The 21,056-nt window shown below is 41.2% G+C and overlaps 2 protein-coding genes across 3 annotated transcripts in view; one reads left to right on the forward strand and one right to left on the reverse strand.

The window, feature by feature from the left end:
- Nucleotides 1–3,525: 3,525 nt before the first annotated feature.
- On the reverse strand, nucleotides 3,526–5,239 carry LOC139389763 (claudin 5a). Its single transcript, XM_071136702.1, has one exon. It carries the CDS (start codon nucleotides 5,030–5,032, stop codon nucleotides 4,379–4,381), a length of 654 nt encoding a protein of 217 aa, XP_070992803.1. The 5' UTR covers nucleotides 5,033–5,239; the 3' UTR covers nucleotides 3,526–4,378.
- Nucleotides 5,240–6,739: 1,500 nt separating this feature from the next.
- LOC139389335 (septin-2) overlaps nucleotides 6,740–21,056 on the forward strand; it is a 40,711-nt gene continuing 26,394 nt past the window's right edge. The window contains exons 1-4 of one of the 2 annotated variants that reach the window (XM_071136007.1): nucleotides 6,740–6,955; nucleotides 18,356–18,407; nucleotides 18,961–19,060; nucleotides 19,257–19,343. In XM_071136007.1, coding sequence (XP_070992108.1) covers nucleotides 18,381–18,407; nucleotides 18,961–19,060; nucleotides 19,257–19,343 — 214 coding nt within the window. In that variant the 5' untranslated portion in view covers nucleotides 6,740–6,955; nucleotides 18,356–18,380. The remainder of the gene's footprint in view (nucleotides 6,956–18,355; nucleotides 18,408–18,960; nucleotides 19,061–19,256; nucleotides 19,344–21,056) is intronic. The other variant, XM_071136005.1, reaches the window with a different exon arrangement.

The following is a 21,056-nucleotide window of genomic DNA, read 5'->3' on the forward strand; positions in this document are numbered from 1 at the left end:
CTCTCGCAGATGCACCTCCCGACTTCACTGCTCGACTTTCACATGTACAGCCGGTTACTTTCGCCTTACCAGTCAAACAAGCCCAATAACTCAGCCCAATTGCCAACCACTGCACTGGGTTGATGTAACCCTTAAATACAGATCTTGGATCAGCTTACCCTCTCCAATTTCTAACCTTAACCATTAGGGCGATAAATCGAAACTGATCAGGGGAATTTTCAACTCCCGCGCCCACTCCCTCCTTTTCGTGTCTCAATCTCTCCCAGTTAGGTCAAATTTACCGGTCAACACTGTGTTCCCAATGATTCTACTGAGATTAATATTGGCATATTGTATCACATTGGGCACATGTTGTCTTTATGATAAGAATTAATTGTGTTTTTGATTGAGTAGGATATTAGTAGTGCAATATGAGGCATTCAATAAAGTTTAATATTTCTTATCTGTAGTTTTTATTGTCAACATTTTGATAGTTTTTTTTCTTTAACAAATGATGGCTCAAACACAGAATGAACCACTGAGATCTTACATTCAGTGGTGTAGTGGATGGTATATGCCATATGTCCACTTCTTTTTTTAGTGGACATTGCATATACTCACTTCCTAATCCCCATTGATATGTTTCAAAGTAGTGTAGTGGAGGTACACACTGTATCAATTAATAGTGCAGATAGACCAGATCAGAATGTTTAGTTTAAAATGTACACATGCTGGAAGGCCTACGCATGAATGTTCCAAAATTATATTTGCGGGAAAATACCGTTCACATGTGAGGGGTTTCATGGACAGATATTGAAATATCCGTTGGAATTTTAGAAAGAGGGGTGATTTAAAGATACAACAACTATCATGGGTTGATAATATGACTAGGATAATGCCCTTGGATGCTAGACAATGAAATAAAGTTGATAGAAAACCAATACAACAGAAGGCATGAGGAACTCAATAAAAATAATTGCCTCCACCTTTCTATGGTGGGATTTTGGCTATAGGCTACTTTGAAGCAAAGAAAGTTGAATAAAGGTTCAATAAAAATACATTTTAAAAAGCAAGGAAAGACCCATAATATTAAGTAAAACACCCAGGTTTCAAACAATTAAGGAAAAGGGAAAATATAGTGATGCTAATGATAGGCCTAACCTTCTTCTGATAGATGGAAAAGCTTTCCCAAAAACGTTCTATATTACATGTTAACTAGTTACAAAGTAGCCTACATGTCAAAATTATTATTTGCACCATTGTAGACGATGGCATGGCGACGTTGGTCTTTAATAGAAACACTTTATCCGGTCTAACGGTTGTCTCGCGCCGAATTGAGCATGTGCAGGCCATCAAATCAAAGGGACTCCTTCGATATAAAATAGTTTTTGACGAAAATGAAAACGTGTCAGTTTGTCAATTTCACGAGGTTTGAGTAATAATAGATTCAACTACTTAAGACATTGTCTCGTATCTAGGTTGGGCCATTAGATTTCGTGAAAATTAACAAATAAAGAATAATGTTTCACTTCTCTCATTGACTTCTCAAACCCTAAGCCCCGACCTGGTCTGTTTGGTTTGTTTCGCAAGCTTTCCCGGAAGTCTTGAAATCTAAAACCGGTGAATTTCTGACTCAGTTGACAGCCTCATTTATCAGTTTCAATTAGCCTACTTGCACAGTACAGCTTGGGCTGGGCTAACTGTGAAATACAGAAGGCGATTGATCATTTTAGGTTATTCAGATCGTAGTCTATGTCACTGTTTATCATGTACTTTTTCACACAGGGCACCTGTTCTTTTCCCTGGGGGGCAGTTAGGAAAGAAAAAGTAAAATGATTGTATACCCAATTCTCCTGGCACCTCTAGACCCCTGCTTACGCAATAACACATAGTTATTGTTGCTGTGGTCATTGCTGAATTACTGTCTTTTCGTAAACCCATTCTCCCTGTCCTTAGCCTATGCAGATGTTCCGGTTTTCAGGGGAAATGGAAAAAGAGCCTGTGACGCGACTTCTGCTTTTGGACATTAACAAGGCGACACTCCATCTTAACTCCTCCACATTTACCGGATTGGTTGAACAGTGCAGAAGAGAACCTCCCTCAACAATTTTTTTTTCTTATCGTCAAGACCAGCATATAGGGGGTCTAGTTTCAGGCGTTTCTTTTATGACTGCTACGTTAGGTTACAGGCGGGGAGTCTGTGTCTGGCTGGGTGTGGGTCTTTGGAATGTCCCTAGGCCGGGCCTTTATGAGGCTCATCCATACCACCACATTATAGACCCTGTCGCTAGGCAACAGCAGGTCCTAAACCGTTACCATGGCAAGGGCCCATTGAGTGACGTTGCTGGTCCTGTTTGCCTCTTTTCTCTCTGGAATGGGGGTCATTTTAGAGGTGCGCCCCCAACTCTACACCCCAGACAGTCCCAAAATAACAGCCCAGCCCATTCCCGAAAGATCATACTGCTTCTTTGTGCAGAAACCCCAGATACACATCAGAGTCTGAATGCCTATAGAGGGGGTTATGGGAGTGATGCGATGCCTAGGTTGTCCTCAGCGAAAAGTTACATTGAACGTTTGGGAAAGTCATCTGCAAGTGCACACTAAGATGTTTATTCACAATGGAGTTCTATCAAGTGGTTCTTTGCCACTTTTGGCTAAAATGTCAATTGCATAGCCTACATACATGCAGTTGTTGGACATAATTTCTCTCTACTAATAATGTCGTTGTCTTTTTTTAACCAAAATATAATCAGCCCAACTCATATCTACCTCGATTCAGTTGAGCTGGTGAATGACCTTTACATGTTCTAGTTATAAGTGGGCATATGACCCACTAAGACTCTTATGTGGCCAGCTAAACTATAAGTAAGCTTTGAAAATCCAGCCAAAGCTTTGAACACGGGGCATTCATAATCAGCTCTGAGAATACCAATAGTTTACATGCCAGATGTTTTTGTTAATTAAGTTAAACCTGAATTTTAGGATTTGCATAATGTAGGCCTAGTATTTAAAAAAAAGAATTACAGGAAATAATTTTATTTGAACTCAAAGATGCCTAAAGTTGGGAATATATTTTAAGAGAAAAGGTCAGAACTTTTTTTCATCTCACAAAAAAGTTGTTTTGCCACCATAAAATCTGCCAATTTTACAACCCACAATCACAATCACACAGACAGGCCTACAAAATCCAAAACCCCTCCATTGGCGGGAAAGTGCGATAGTGGTGGAAAGACATCCGAATTTTCACGCCTTTTAAACAGCGCGGTGGATTGAGAAAGAGCTGTCTGAAAGGGGGATGGGTCGGGGAGTATTGTGTGTTTAACAGCAGAGCCCCACTCTTGCTGAATGGGTATTGTCATCTAGATTTCTATAGTTCACCAAAATACTTTCTCCTGCTGGGGAACTCAACGCATCACGCAGGCGTCAGGCCCAGACATAAATAATATTGAAGATTTGCAAACTACATGTTCTGATGCCCTATTTATTATATTAATTAAACTACATTTCAATTTGTTTAAATAAAACACGGTAGAACAAATACGTTTAAAACGATATCAGTTTAATCTCAGTTTAACATTGGAAAGAATATTGCATGAAATATATAATGGATCTTTACATCAAACATCAACAAAACCAGTTAGTAAAACAGCAGTGTATTCATACAAATCCATGACAAGAAACACATCCAGCACAGCTTCTACATACAGATATAAAGCTCACATTTGCAAACTTTTAAAAGTTTCATCTGGACATCCTATATTTGGCATCTAAATCTATGGTCCTAATTTTTGTAAAATAGATTATATTCCACTATTATAGACACATATAAGGACGCCTGAGTTGTGTTTACTTAAAAATAGGCCTAGCCTACATGTATTTTTTTTTAGCTCGTCCCACAGTGCCATGAAGCAAAAATCCACTGTCCAAAAACCTTTCAGGTGGTTTGGAGTGCTATCACTCCGAAATCACAGTAACTGAAGCCTACACTGAAGTAAAACAAAACAGTGGATATATTCAGTCGTATAATCTTCATAATGGTAAACATTTCAAAATGCAAGGGATTATGAGCGATCATAGAAAATATAGACTAGGACATTTAAAAATACAGGTACCTAAAACAAAGACGCTCATTTTTGTCATTGGCTATCACTTTATATCCAGACGTGTATGCATAGTCTCCAAAAAGTTTATTTTCTGCTGTTTGAAAAAATGATGAACGAATATGTTATCCAATAGTGAGTTTAGTTTATAGTCAGTGTAACAAAATGATGCTTTAATTGATTTCAAAGTTCAGAGTAAACTGCAGGTGCAAAAAATACGTTTAAAAAAATAGTTTTTCAAAGATCACAGCACATTTACGCACAGCATAGCTACCCCATCCCGAGGGTGGGAAGCAGGGCTACACGTAATTCCTTTTGTCATAGTCTCCGGTCCCGTTCGGTGTGGCCCGTTTGGTCGGGGAATATTTGGCCGAATAGCCCGAATTCCCGTCAGAAGGACAAGAGCAGCAGAGTAGCGCGCCCCCGATCAGCAGGAGCGCCGTGGCCGCCCAACCGATGTAGAGCGCGGCCCCGATCTCCCTCTTTTTGGAAGCAGGCACCTGTGGGTTGTAGAAGTCAGAGATGATGTTGTTGGCCATCCAGCAGAGGGGAACTAACACAAACAACCCACTGGTGATGTAGATGACCCCTCCGGCGTTTACCACCCGGGTTTTGACGTTCTCGGCGCTAATGCAGTTGGTGCACTGCGCCCCTGCGATCACCACCATCAGCCCCAGCACGCCAAACACACACGAGATGACGGTGAGGGCTCGCGCCGCCTGCAGGTCGTGGCCGAGCGCAAGGACCGAGTCGTGCACCTTGCACTGCATCTGGCCGGTGCTCTGCACCACACAAGACATCCAGAGCCCATCCCAGATGGTCTGAGCCACCACAATGTTGGCCTCGATGAACGCCGTTACCTTCCACATGGGCAGCCCGCACACCACCATCACCAGGAGCGAGCCAATGACGCACAGCCCCAGCCCAAGGATCTCCAGTGCAGCGGACACCATCTTCGCTATTTTAAATGGATATTTGTTATAATTTGTGTCCTCCTCTGTGCTGAACAACGCGTCTTTATGTGGATGGTGCGCTTTGGAATATCTGAGCTTCAGACAGATTCAGACAACGTCGATTTGTTTGAGACTCCTTACATCACTCTTGCTACAAATAGTCTACAATAGGCTGTCGTTTTAGTCAGTATGTTACTGACTGTAAAAACAACTGGACTCATAGAGCGGCTTGACCAATTATATGTTTTGAGTGGGGTGGGGGTGACTCCACAAGTACTAAAGCCAGAGGAAAAACTTTCACCCAATCAGAAGTCCCCGCATCCTCTCAGCACCAATGAGGAGGCAGGGATGTTGGATGAGAACGAACAAAGCCAGGAGACCGCATTGTATGCGTGCGTGCGTGTGAGAACAGTTAGTCGGTTGAATATAAGGTTGGGAACAAACGCAGAGGACTTGTAAGACCCTAGGCTGTAATAAAACATATTCTAACCAAGTTTCTCATTACTGGAATAGCCTTCACAATATCTAAATGATATGACTTTGAAGCAAACATAATTGCTGCGCTCTTATTTCTAATTTAGTCGAATTTAAGAACATACAATGAATTGGTTATACCCATAGCCAGACCCATGGGCTACTGTATATGACTCTGGTTCTAGACAGAACTGCATCATTTAGTATGACATTCGATGTTATTGATTTTTTTATTTTTAATATTGGAACATTGTAATAATAGCCTAATAAAAAACAAAAACACCACATAGCCTATGTAAGGTCCCTAGACATAGCAGTTAGGATTGCCTACTGCTGTCGACAGTATGCTGTTTCCAGGCTACAGACTGGACTCACTGGACCATAAGCAGGTGTAATGTTAGTTGCATTACAAATGTAGCCTATGTAATGGCCCCAACCAGAGCAATTAGAATTACCTAATGCTGTGACAGTATGTTGATTGTAGGCTAAAACTGGACTCACTGGACCATAACCAGGTGTAATGTTAGTTACATTACAAATGTTGTTTTTGCTTCTGGTGGGTTCAGGGCATAATTAAGCATATACACATTTTAATTTACGTAATTTAGCAGACGCTATTATCCAGATCGATTTACATGAGCAATGAGGGTTAAGTATTTTTTACCAAATGTATGTAAACTTTGTTTAAACTCAGTTGCCTGTATTCTATATTTAAATGTTGTCTATCACTAGCAGCACCATACCACCAAGTAACATTCTGAGTAGTCTATGTGTAAATGTAGCCTACTTGGCCAATAAAGGTGATTCTGATTCGAAACAGCGACCTTCAGATTATTGGCCCAACGCCTCTAACCGCTAGACTAGCTGCCGCCTGTTTCAAATCTAGACTAAATCTATATGTTAGAACATTTCTTGAAATATATTTAATTGGAAAAAAATGTTTAAAACGATGCACGCTCTCCTTGACTGTTTTGTTTTCCAAGTTTGCATCGACTTCAATTTAAAGTTTTAATTTAGGATACTTTCCGTAGGCTACATTAGCATAGACAATGATTTTTACAATGTTACTGTTGACAAGCGTGGAACCACAGTGCTACTTCCTACACAATAATGTTTGCGAAATAATGTATCCTCCCACGAACTCCCATATAATAACGTGTAACAACCAAAGCGTGACATCATCAAGAACGATATCCGCCTCGTATAGAAACTGAGAAGTATGGCTTCCATCTTGGATCTTGAATTACCTTTGCATATTGTGATTCCACCCTGGTTTGAGCCGAAATGAACCCAGTTGCACTGCCTCCCACCCGTGAAAAAAGACAAACGGGCGTCATGGGATGAGGGCGGGACATTGGAGCTGTTTCCGGAGTCCCTTCCCTGGCCTGGGATAGAAAGAAGAGGGGGGGAAATACTTCTGTTTATTTACATTTCATAAGTTACACACAGGTAAGGTCTCAAACGGTCGTATATGAATGCTTGTATACCAAATGAGTGAGAGAAAGAGAGAAAAGGGATGAGCTTTTAGCGAGATCAGATAGTTGAAACTTGGCAACATGACACCACTCACTCACTGGAATAGCAACCTTTTCATGCTAAAGTTTGACATAAAACAAAGAGTTTCATAGTGCTTCGGAAGTTGAATTGATAGGCCTGTTTCCTATTTACAATAAGGTACACTGTTTCCATGTAAAGTATATGCAATTATGCCTAACATATTCGCCGTAAATTCTTCATAGTGTCGTGTTTGGAATATGTCAATCTTTCCCAAACTGGGTGTGGACGTCAAAACTAGTAGACAACAAAAGGCTAAAACATTTCCGCTACATTAAACATCCTAATTTATAATTCAAAGAAGTAACTTTTTGTTGTTGTTGAAAAATACAAAATCTTTATAAAAAATCATGAACCACACATTTCACTTGTGACAATATTGACTTTGACACTGCATTATGTAAGTATGAATGAATGAGGGGTAACTATCCCCAGAGGTATGGTCCAATTGTTCACACAAAAAAAGCAAAGTTTGGTAAAAATGTGGTATATGGATGATGGTCGTGCTTAGGCAAACAAACTATGAAGAAAAATAAGTACAGTTTACACTTTTTTAGCTCTTTAATGAAAAGAGGAGCAACAATTGCTCAGCTGCAAAGTGGTAAGCCTCACAAGCTCATGGAGCAGGACTGCTGAAGCGCGTAGTGTGTAAAAATTGCCTGTCCTCTGTTGCAACACTCACTACTGACTTCCAAACTGCCTCTGGAAGCAACGTCAGCACAATAACTGTGCGTTGGGAGCATCATGAAATGGGTTTCCATGGCCGAGCAGCCGCACGCACACAAGCCTAAGCTCAAAAGCTCGCCACCATTGGACTGTAGAGCAGTGGAAACGCATTCTCTGGAATGATGAATCACTCTTCACTACATGGGAGTCAGATGGAAAATCTGGATTTGGCGGATGCCAGGAGAACGCTACCTGCCCCAATGCATAGTGCCAATTGTAAAGTTTGGTGAAGGAGGAATAATAGCCTGGGGTTAGCCCTTTAGTTCCAGTGAAGGGAAATCTTAATGCTACAGCATACAAAGACATTCTAGACGATTCTGTGCTTCCAACTTTGTGGCAACAGTTTGGGGAAGAACCCTTCCCTGTTTCAACATGACAATGCCCCTGTGCACAAAGCAAGGTCCATACAGAAATGGTTTGTCGAGATCGGTGTGAAAGAACTTCACTGTCCTGCACAGAGCCTTGACCTCAACCCTATGGAACATGTTTGGGATGAATTGGAACACCGACTGCAAGCCAGGCCTAATTGCCCAACATCAGTGCCAACCTCACTAATGCTCTTGTGGCTGAATGGAAGTAAGTCCCCGCAGCAATGTTTCAACATCTAGTGGAAAAAGCCTTCCCAGAAGGGTGGAGGATGTTATAGCAGCAAAATGGGGACCAACTCCATATTAATGCCCATGATTTTGGAATTAGATGCTTGCCGAGTAGGTGTCCACATACTTTTGATAATGTGGTATGTATGTAGGTTACTGTATGGATGTAGTCTGTGACCAAAACATGTGTTGTTGTACTGAGTTCATTTCAATTCCTAGAACCTGACATAACCGTTAAACATCAGATTTATCATTGACCTCTGACGGTTTAGCACGTCCTGATAAAATACATTTTATGTTTAGACAACTCCACAATAACAGTAGGAAACAATAATAAGTATTCTCATTGTGTGTGTCTCTGAGCTAAGAGATGGCGGAGGGCCACTATTGAACAGCTATCATCCATCTTGGCTCATATCTTTTGGCTCAGGGAGTCTATGAACACTTCATTTCCCTCTGTTTGAGTGGATGGAGATTATAAAAGGGAAGCCTTTATTGTGAATGTTTAGGTCGTGATAGGAGACCCTTAACTCAAAGATGGTGGTAGTTTAGGTAGAGGTTGCCCATGAGCACAGATCTTGGATCAGCGTACTCTCTAAATTCTGACCTTATCCATTATCGGGGAAACATAAAACTAGTGTTTTATCAGTGTCAAGTGGCAAGTTCCTCTTACTCCTGAAAAATGCAGACTGCCTCCCAAATATCACCATATTCCCTCTTGTAGTGCACTACTTTTGACCAGAGCTCATAGGTCCCAAATGACACCCTGATACCCATCGGCCATTTGATTAACCTCAGTGTAAGCCGTCTCTTTCTCTAGTCTTATCTCATAAGGACAGAGCTGAGAGGGAGCCCTCTGACACCACTCATCAAGGAGGGACGTTTCCTTTTGTTTTGTAGTATGGTGTGAACGGAAAAACAACATGAATCAGACTGACATGTCCAAGTGGAGATCCAGAGTGGTGCTCTCAGTAATTGTACTGTACAGGATATGTTGTAATCCTCAATACTGGCAAATGGACAGTGGCATGGAAGAGGATTTGTGTCCACCTATAAAACAGTCTAGTTCTAACCTCGTAGAAGGATGTCATGAAGATATGCTATGGGGTCTGTTTTCTTTCAGTCTTTCTAAGGATCTTTGGTGCTTTGGTAATGGACACATGCTAAACTTAACTACCCATACATTATGGAAGTTGGGTCAGTACTGAGATGTTTATGCATTGTAGGAGTGGTGTAGTAAGAATTTCATGGTAAGGCCTACACTTGTTGTATTCGGCGCATGTGACAAAGTTTGATTTTAGTTTTATGATTTCACAACATAAATAGAAAAATGTGACATTCTATTTATATTGCTCTGCCATTTAACCCTGTGATCCCATGTTGGTCATACAGTAGCTAGGCCTTTGTGCATAGTGAAACAATGTAATGATAACATTTTTGCTTTGCCATCAAACCCTTCTGTTGCTTGACTATTTCCGCTTCTGTCCGCATCATAATAAAAGGGCCATCCTGTGCTCTGTACTCTGTCTGTGTTATGAACAGCCCTGCTGGTTTCCGTTGGCTTGAAAGGCTTTCTCATTCCGCCCATTGTTGTGGTTTTTCTTTTCATTGCTTGTAGAGAGCTCCTGAAACAGAGTATAACAGCTTTATTATTGTTGCCCACGTCACCTCGTGACCCCCAAAGGACCACTTATTACAGTCAAGCCTCAAACCCCCTACTGTGTATGTGTGTACATGTGAGTCTGCCAACTTTCTTTTTATGAGGCTACGTTCAGTTTATTAATTCGCTGCCCAGTCATAGAATAGCTCAAATCAGAGTGGACATTTCAGGAAGAGGTTCTTAACCAAGAGACCAAATTAAGCAAAAATAGAATTAAAAATAATAACTCATTTATATAGATTTTCATAGGTCTCAAAATTTACGTCTGGCTTAAATTTGTTAAGTTACTGTGTGGCTAAGAGGTAAGGTGTATAGATTCACTGCCACCACAGCCCCTCCAGCTAATAAATCAAGTGTAAACCTCACATGCCAGGATTTTGGCTTAACTAAGGTGGCATTTTTCCTTCTTTGCCAAACTGTTTAATCTCCCTCAGGTCTCCCTTAAATGGGTATTATTAAGTGAGTATTATTGCCGCCTGCCTCCTGCCTGTATCTCCCGTAGTGTTGCCTTTGTGTTAATAGCACAGCGATAATGGAACAGCTTAATTCATCTACTGCTGGTTCCCACAGAGACAGTCCAGGAATAACACGTGCGTGTGTGAGTGAGTGAGTGGACGTGTTTAACTATACTTGTGGGGACCAGATTTGGTCAAACAAAAATTTGACCAACTGGGGACATTTTGTTAGTCCCCACATGCTATTTCTAGGGGGGTTAGGAGCTAGGGTAAGGGTTAGGTTAGGGAAAATAGGATTTTGAATGGGACTGTCCCCACAAAGTTAGTTGTACAAGACTGTGTGTGTGTGTAGGGCAAACTCATTTGGTTGCGGGTAAAATAGTAAAAAAAAAAAACAGACATAAGAAACATACTGTATTGCTTTTGCATATTCAATAAATGCATTGTAACTTGTATGGTATGAAGGCCACAGAACGTAGCCGTAGATAATAGATGAATAATAATAATGCTGTGAAATAAATGTAGGCTATCCCTCGGATGCAGGCCGTCTCACCCCGTGCTGCCCGCTATGTCCTGCTAAGATCCATATCGCAAGCTGTTGACTTGTGGGCCCCGTCCGTCAGGCATGCCACTGACTGACCCTAACCCCCTCTGTGTTTCGACCCCTGATAGTGTGTGTGATTGTGGGCCAGTGGGGCCGCGGGTGGGCTCTTGTTCCGTCTCTTACCCAGGCAGAGGGGTGATCCGTATGAAAGGCCTCAGGAACCTGGGTGATAAACAGCCATTGTTCTCCTGAGAGCTTGATGAAACAGAGAGGGATATCTGGCCATGCCGCCTGCCGCAGACATATGAGGTCCCGCCACCATAAACAATAGATCAGTGTTGTAGTACTCCCGTCTCGAGGCCACATATTGAGTGTCTCGGTTTCGGATACATTTGTACTTGGTCTTGACAGTGAGCACTCATCATTTCTTCACCAGACCAGCGGAGTAAAAAACTCTTATCAGCTTCCATTCAATCAGCGGATAAAACCACTTTGCCGGGCCACATATATACACTCCTTTCTTGAAACATTATCTTAACAGCCTTTATCTATTATATACATGTTTGCACAGTGGTGAACCTATAGGCCTTCAGTGTGTGACAAGTTTGTGATTCTGAAAGGACAGCAACTGTAATACCAGCGCACTCATGTAGGAGAATGCACTTTTTGTAAAACACAAAGAGCCATTGGTGTAGTGGAGGGTATACCCAGGTACAAACTGTATACCCACTTTTGTTTTCAGTGGGCATTGTGTATACTCACTTCTTAATCCCTTCTGTTGTGTATCAAAGTAGTGTAGTGGAGGTATACGACTTATCAATCATGTAGTACAATAGAGAGATCATGCACAAAGTAGCCTACACAATCACAAAGCATGTGAAATATATTCACATTCGCGCCGCACAGATGTCTTAGTTCAGCGGAATATCATCTGCAAGCAGCAAGAGTGTGCAGCTCTCAACTGGTTTTGGCTTGGAGCAGCTCACAGAAGTATAACATCGGTAGCTAGTAGGGTAGGAAAGACATTTATATCTACCAGTAAATGCTAAGTAAGGCAACAATGGGTATGCAAACCAGGTATTTAAAAAGTTTAGTCCCAAGTGTTGGCTAGTAGACCATTTGTGATGTGCAGTTGTCATCATGCGCTGTTTGCATCAGGGGCATAGACATGGATGGGCCTGGGCCTGACAAGCCCACCCAATCAGATTAGATATGGTTTAAGCGTTGTTGTGGACTTAGACCATCACGATTTTGAGAGTGAAAATCTGAAAAAATCTATAGGAAAACTCATTTAAAAAAACATAGGAAAACACAGGATTTTCACACAGGTGCCTTTCCTTTGCTGGATGGGGAGTTTGGGAACTTTTTGGCAAAATTATAGTAAACCCACTTCTCCAGGTACCACTTCTCCACTGCATAGGGCCGATGGAAAGACCGCAATCATACACAGCATGATGTTAAAGGATAAGCAGTCCAAAAACTCTGACATAAGACAGTAGGTCCCAATCATAAGAATACAAAAACACAAGCATTAAGCATTTCCCAATTGAAATGTACAACTATTACTTCCCATTGCAAAATGGTCAGACTGAGGTGTTTTCTAATTTGTGTGGAAGTTGCAAGCTAGCCAACTTTTGCCAGTTAGCTTGGGTGCTTCGATGGGACAAGCATGCATTGGCAGGCAAGCTGCAGAAGGATGAGGAGGCTACCATTGCCCATCGTTTATCAGTGCAATTTTGACAGCCAACTAGCTGAAAAAGTTTGAGAGCATTTGTCTAATGTTCCTTCGTTAGATTTTAGCTCATCTTGCTCTGGCTAGCATTAGTTGTTGTTCTTGTTGATGTGCGTAACTGAGGGAGAGAGCGCCTACTTTTTCATGGTTGTTTGATAAATGGGACTGTAAAGTTCCCAAATGTAAGAGGACTCCCGGGGTGTTTACATTTACAGAAATACATTCAGGTGTATTGTTTTGAATTTTGGCAAATAAATGTGTTCTAATGATCTAAAGTTGCGCTGTTGCAAACACACAGTAAGGTTAAAAGTGAATGATGGCAGGCCCATGTGGCAAATGGCTTGTTTGTATAAAGACCTATTGTAGCTCTGACTGGATGTGTGTGTGTGTATATATACACACATTGGGGAGAACAAGTATTTGAGACGCTGCCGATTTTGCAGGTTTTAATACTTACAAAGCATGTAGAGGTCTGTAATTTTTATCATAGGTACACTTCAACTGTGAGAGACGAAAAATCCAGAAAATCACATTGTATGATTTTTAAGTAATTAATTTGCGTTTTATTGCATGACATAAGTATTTGATACATCAGAAAAGCAGTTCTTAATATTTGGTACAGAAACCTTTGTTTGCAATTACAGAGATATACGTTTTCTGTAGTTCTTGACCAGGTTTGCACACACTGCAGCAGGGATTTTGGCCCACTCCTCCATACAGACCTTCTCCAGATCCTTCAGGTTTCGGGGCTGTCGCTGGGCAATACGGACTTTCAGCTCCCTCCAAAGATTTTCTATTGGGTTCAGGTCTGGAGACTGGCTAGGCCACTCCAGGACCTTGAGATGCTTCTTACAGAGCCACTCCTTAGTTGCCCTGGCTGTGTGTTTCGGGCCGTTGTCATGCTGTAAGACCCAGCCACGACCCATCTTCAAAGCTCTTACTGAGGGAAGGAGGTTGTTGGCCAAGATCTCGCAATACATGGCCCCATCCATCCTCCCCTCAATACGGTGCAGTCGTCCTGTCCCCTTTGCAGAAAAGCATCCCCAAAGAATGATGTTTCCACCTCCATGCTTCATGGTTGGGATGGTGTTCTTGGGGTTGTACTCATCCTTCTTCCTCCAAACACAGCGAGTGGAGTTTAGACCAAAAAGCTCTATTTTTGTCTCATCAGACCACATGACCTTCTCCCATTCATCCTCTGGATCATCCAGATGGTCATTGGCAAACTTCAGACGGGCCTGGACATGCACTGGCTTGAGCAGGGGGACCTTGCGTGCGCTGCAGGATTTTAATCCATGACAGCGTAGTGTGTTACTAATGGTTTTCTTTGAGATTATGGTCCCAGCTCTCTTCAGGTCATTGACCAGGTCCTGCCGTGTAGTTCTGGGCTGATCCCTCACCTTCCTCATTATTATTGATGCCCCACGAGGTGAGATCTTGCATGGAGCCCCAGACCAAGGGTGATTGACCGTCAACTTGACCTTCTTCCATTTTCTAATAATTGCGCCAACAGTTGTTGCCTTCTCACCAAGCTGCTTGCCTATTGTCCTGTAGCCCATCCCAGCCTTGTGCAGGTTTACAGAGAACAGGAAGGCTTCTTAAAGAGAAACTAACAGGTCTGTGAGAGCTGGAATTCTTACTGGTTGGTAGGTGATCAAATACTTATGTCACGCAATAAAATGCAAATTAATTACTTAAAAATCATACAATGTGAATATCTGGATTTTTATTTTAGATTTCGTCTCTCACAGTTGAAGTGTACCTATGATAAAAAATTACAGACCTCTATATGCTTTATATATATATATACAGTGCCTTGCGAAAGTATTCGGCCCCCTTGAACTTTGCAACCTTTTACCACATTTCAGGCTTCAAACATAAAGATATAAAAATGTAATTTTTTGTGAAGAATCAACAACAAGTGGGACACAATCATGAAGTGGAACGACATTTATTGGATATTTCAAACTTTTTTAACAAATCAAAAACGGAAAAATTGGGCGTGCAAAAATTATTCAGCCCCTTTACTTTCAGTGCAGCAAACTCTCTCCAGAAGTTCAGTGAGGATCTCTGAATGATCCAATGTTGACCTAAATGACTAATGATGATAAATACAATCCACCTGTGTGTAATCAAGTCTCCGTATAAATGCACCTGCACTGTGATAGTCTCAGAGGTCCGTTAAAAGCGCAGAGAGCATCATGAAGAACAAGGAACACACCAGGCAGGTCCAAGATACTGTTGTGAAGAAGTTTAAAGCCGGATTTGGATACAAAAAGATTTCCCAAGCTTTAAACATCCCAAGGAGCACTGTGCAAGCGATAATATTGAAATGGAAGGAGTATCAGACCACTGCAAATCTACCAAGACCTGGCCGTCCATCTAAACTTTCAGCTCATACAAGAAGAAGACTGATCAGAGATGCAGCCAAGAGGCCCATGATCACTCTGGATGAACTGCAGAGATCTACAGCTGAGGTGGGAGACTCTGTCCATAGGACAACAATCAGTCGTATATTGCACAAATCTGGCCTTTATGGAAGAGTGGCAAGAAGAAAGCCATTTCTTAAAGATATCCATAAAAAGTGTTGTTTAAAGTTTGCCACAAGCCACCTGGGAGGCACACCAAACATGTGGAAGAAGGTGCTCTGGTTAGATGAAACCAAAATTGAACTTTTTGGCAACAATGCAAAACGTTATGTTTGGCGTAAAAGCAACACAGCTGAACACACCATCCCCACTGTCAAACATGGTGGTGGCAGCATCATGGTTTGGGCCTGCTTTTCTTCAGCAGGGACAGGGAAGATGGTTAAAATTGATGGGAAGATGGATGGAGCCAAATACAGGACCATTCTGGAAGAAAACCTGATGGAGTCTGCAAAAGACCTGAGACTGGGACGGAGATTTGTCTTCCAACAAGACAATGATCCAAAACATAAAGCAAAATCTACAATGGAATGGTTCAAAAATAAACATATCCAGGTGTTAGAATGGCCAAGTCAATGTCCAGACCTGAATCCAATCGAGAATCTGTGGAAAGAACTGAAAACTGCTGTTCACAAATGCTCTCCATCCAACCTCACTGAGCTCGAGCTGTTTTGCAAAGAGGAATGGGAAAAAATGTCAGTCTCTCAATGTGCAAAACTGATAGAGACATACCCCAAGCGACTTACAGCTGTAATCGCAGCAAAAGGTGGCGTTACAAAGTATTAACTTAAGGGGGCTGAATAATTTTGCACGCCCAATTTTTCAGTTTTTGATTTGTTAAAAAAAAGTTTGAAATATCCAATAAATGTCGTTCCCCTTCATGATTGTGTCCCACTTGTTGTTGATTCTTTACAAAAAAATACTGTTTTATATCTTTATGTTTGAAGCCTGAAATGTGGCAAAAGGTCGCAAAGTTCAAGGGGGGCAAATACTTTCGCAAGGCACTATATATATATATATATATATATATATATATAAGTGTCAGGTTCTTCCTGGGGGTGTATATGAACAGATTGTAATACGATTTCATTTTGCTAAAATGCTGTCAGTTCCACTTCAAATGCAACAATGTTTCAAATGCAACAAAGTTTTATTTTCAAAGAGGTGGCTAACAGCAAGCACAGTGCAATATTAAACACAGTTCCACTCACCAGATGATAATCATTTAAAAATGAACTTCTTGTTGAAAGTTATTATTGAAAAGGGAGAAGCTAACAAATGGACAATAACGAAAGCACCAGCTGTCAGAGCAGCTCACAGATCACTGCACCTGTACATAGCTCATCTGTAAATAGACCATCCAATCTACCTCATCCCCATACTATATTTTATTTATTTATCTTGCTCCTTTGCACCCCAGTATCTCAACTTGCACATTCATCTTCTGCACATCCTACCATTCCAGTGTTTTAATTGCTATATTGTAATTAATTTGCCACCATAGCCTATTTATTGCCTTAACTCTTTTATCCTACCTCATTTGCACATGCTGTATATAGATTTTTCTACTGTATTATTCATTGTATGTTTGTTTATTCCTTGTAACTCTGTGTTGTAGAATGTATCGAACTGCTTTGCTTTATCTTGGCCAGGTCGCAGTTGCAAATGAGAACTTGTTCTCAACTAGCCTACCTGGTTAAATAAATGTGAAAAAAAAACATCCTCTTAGATAACACCTGCTGCAGCCGCTGCAAACTAGCCGACAAGAAAAGCTAGCTAGCTAGACCGTGGGAAAACTACTGCTCGTTATTGCACAGTGACCTGTTGGCCTTCAAGAAGGCAGACGTTTCCATAAGTTTTTGTAAAAGCAGTCCCACCCATTAAGCCAATGTGATTGGTTCATTCCACTGTCACTTAAATTCTGCCCTAATATAGTTGAATGGCAGATGCCTTTCTGATGGCCTATCCAATGGCTAACTTAGCAAGCTAGAATTATGTATCCAGAGACCAGCAAAGAAAGATCCTGATTGGATATATTTTTTCTCTTCAGTGTTAACCCTTTCCTTTCTAACTGAAGCAATTAAATCAGAACATCATTGAAAAGAGTAATATAATTATTCTTATAATTTATTATTTTATAAATTCCTAGCCCTTCTCTGAAGGCATAGAAGGCCCATTGTTCCCCACTATGTTTGGGTTAGTAATACATTTTAGTGTCTTTATTTCCCTCAGCATGCATTTTTTCACTATTTGAATGTCTAAAGAATCCATATGTTCTAAAATATGAATGCAGAAATACATGGTCTTGAATAGGACTCACATTTTTTATGGTCTCGGTCTTACTCCGGTCTTGGTCTTGAATTGGTCTCGCTTTAGGTGGTCTCAAACCAAAAACTGCAATAGATAAATCTTCATCACTCTTTAATGGATTCAAGACAATATTAAAGTGTCATATGGCACACACTCCTCAAAAATATTTGTTACATTTCTTTTCTTGTGTTTTTCAAATAAAGTTACATAACAGGGTTCAGTAGTCTGGCTGTGCTTGCCATCTCTCCCCCTTTTGCTTTATCACACACAACCTGTCAGTCAGTGCCTAGTGTGTTATGATCAAATGGAGGGATGTTTTTACACAGTGCAGGGCACAGGTTGGTGGCAATTATGTGATCATTTATCATTCAGGATCATTTCTCTTTCATCCGAGTAGTGCCATAGAGTAAAGCAGCGGGAACCTAACTAAACATACCTGGTTCTTAGTGGAGGTCTGGGAACCAACTTGTTGTCCGCCCTGTTTCTGCTCTATCAGTTGACTGTGATACAGTTAATGGGGATTTCCATGAGGGACTAGATGTGAGCTTAGAGTGCCCTAGTGTGGATGCTGTCATTATTCAGAATGTCGGTGAGAGTGGCTACTACATGTTGAAGGTAGTACTGTAGTAAGAGTTGAGTGTAGGCCTGGTGGTGAGTGATTTATACAGTTGTTGTCTCAAGCAGAGATGGCGAGAGAGCCTGGGTGCCAGTCTGCTTCCGCTTAAACAACGCTACATTGTTACCTTGCCAACAACAAAAGCAAGTTTACTAAAGCATAAACAGACTTGCACCCAGGCTAATGTTAGTGTTGAGTGACTTATATGATATTTATGTTTCTGGTTGCAGGTTCAGGCGACCAGCAGCAGTGACCATGTCTCAGTCTGCAGAGAAAGGGAAGGTGAGTGTACCCCTACTTCTGTAGTATGCACACGCCCTAACCCAGGCACTCAGAGAGGACATCCTGTATAAACACAGCTGTTTCATCGGCAGCTTTATTGCTTTTGGGATTATCTCCTCCGTTTAATCTGAATTTACACCAGCCATCTCTCACACACATCTACTAAAGGCTGGAGGTTAAGAATGTCAGGGAGGAGAGCGATATATTGTCTCAAGCTTCATAAAAAACTGTGTAAACTAACAGTGAAATGCTTACTTATGGGATTTTCCCAACAATGCAGAGAGAAAAATAATTATAACATAAATACACAATGTGTAATGATAACTTGGCTATATACACATAGGTACCAGTACCGAGTTGATGTGTAGGGATACAAGGTAATTGAGGTAGATTTGTACATACAGGTAGGGATAAAGTGACTAGGCATCAGGATGGACAATAAACATTATCCGCACAGATAGAGAGGGGAAGGGAAGAGAAACAATTCAAGACCCTTCCAATGCAAATCCTAGTGAGTTATAGTGCATTACCATTATAACCATGTGTTTGTCAGTTCCCCGAGGCGGCAGGATATGTGGGTTTTGCCAACCTGCCCAACCAGGTGCACAGGAAGTCAGTGAAGAAGGGATTTGAGTTCACCCTCATGGTCGTTGGTGAGTATGGCCTATTCACCAACATTGTCAATTCAAGAGAAACTCACCTACACAGTAGTTATTTTGTGCCAGAATGCTGTTGTGTAGTTGAAGACTGTTTCCCAAATGGCTCCCTATTCCCTATATAGTGCACTACTTTTGACCAGAGCCCTGGTATAGATCTTAGAATGATCACGCCCGGTCCCTATTTCTGCAGGAGAGTCTGGTTTGGGCAAGTCTACGCTGATCAACAGCCTGTTTTTGACAGACCTCTACCCAGAGCGATACATCCCTGGGGCCGCAGGTACACACACACTCTCTCACATTCACTCACTAATAATGGAGAAATGTCTGTTCTGCTGTCTCCAGTATAGTATTGCTTGGAGTGGAATGTTAAGAGTGATCGTTTGTATTAGTCTTTCAAAGGCCCATCCCCTCCTCATGATTTAGATTATTTGCCAGTCTGGAAAACAACCTCCAGCTCCTACCACTTTTGTGTTTGTAGTTCTGAAGGGATCGCATAGGTGTAAGCAATATGGTGTTGATTTTTGCAGTATTGATCTTACAAAAAAACACATGATTTGAAAATGTATTTTTGGAACACTTCACATGTTTTCACATGTAGTTTCATGTTATCACATGTTGTTTTACATGTTGTCACATAGATCATATCACATGAAAACTTGTTTTTGGATCACTTATATTCATGTGAAATTCATGTGTTTTTTCCATAAGGGTGCTTACAACTGTCCAGTGCCTTAAGATCTGCAGAAGGGGTTAGGGGCTGCCTGGGTTTGTTTTCAACTTGGATATTTTGTCCAGAGGCTTGGCTTAGGCAGGCTTTAGAGTCACAAGGAACAGAAGCTTTGATGTGAAAAGTAATTAAACTAGTTTGGGGTGACTTAGAAATATCCTTGTTTTTGAAAGAAAAGCAAAAAAGAAATGTCCATTAAAATAAACCTCAAATTGATCAGAAAAACAGTGTAGACATTGTTAATGTTGTAAATGACTATTGTAGCTGGAAACAGCTGATTTAAAAAAAAACACAAAAAAAAAAAAAACATTTCATGGAATATCTAGTATAGGCATACAGAGGCCCATTATCAGCAACCATCACTCGTGTGTTCCAATGGCACGTTGTGTTAGCTAATCCAAGTTTATAATTTTAAAAGGCTGATCATTAGAAAACCCTTTTCCAATTATGTTAGCACAGCTGAAAACTGTTGTCCTGATTAGAGGCAATAAAACTGGCCTTTAGACTAGTTGAGTATCTGAAGCATCAGAATTAGTGAGTTTGATTACAGGCTCAAAATGGCCAGAAACAAAGACCTTTCTTCTGAAACTCGTCAGTCTATTCTTGTTCTGAGAAATGGAGGCTATTCCATGCGAGAAATTGCAAAGCAACTGAAGATCTCGTACAGCGCTCTGTACTACTCCCTTCATAGAGCAGTGCAAACTGGCTCTAACCAGAATAGAAAGAGGAGAGGGGGGCCCCGGTGCACAACTGAGCAAGAGGACAAGTACATTAGTGTCTAGTTTGAGAAACAGACACCTCACAAGTCCTCAACTGGCAGCTTCAATAAATAGTACCCGCAAAATACCAGTCTCAAAGTCAACAGTGAAGAGGCGACTCCGGGATGCTGGCCTTCTAGGCAGAGTTGCAAAGAAAAAGCCATCTCAGACTGGCCAATAAAAAGAAAAGATTAAGATGGGCAAAAGAACATCGACACTGGACAGAGGATGATTGGGAAAAAAGTGTTATGGACAGACAAATCTAAGTTTGAGGTTTTCGGATCACAAAGAAGAACATTTGTGATAAGCAGAAAAAATGAAAAGATGCTGGAGGAGTGCTTGACGCTATCCGTCAAGCATGGTGGAGGCAATGTGATGGTCTGGGGGTTCTTTGGTGATGGTAAAGTGGGAGATTTGTACAGGGTAAAAGAGATCTTGAAGAAGGAAGGCTATCACTCTATTTTGGAGTGAAGCATGGGGTGAAATCTCTTCAGATTACCTCACC

The sequence above is a fragment of the Oncorhynchus clarkii genome, chromosome 30, assembly GCF_045791955.1.
Source record: "Oncorhynchus clarkii lewisi isolate Uvic-CL-2024 chromosome 30, UVic_Ocla_1.0, whole genome shotgun sequence".
Lineage (NCBI taxonomy): Eukaryota > Metazoa > Chordata > Actinopteri > Salmoniformes > Salmonidae > Oncorhynchus > Oncorhynchus clarkii.

What these genes read in the sequence shown, in the direction of transcription:
- LOC139389763 (XM_071136702.1), bottom strand. Translation starts at nt 5,032, where the DNA reads ATGGTGTCCGCTGCACTGGAGATCCTTGGGCTGGGGCTGTGCGTCATT.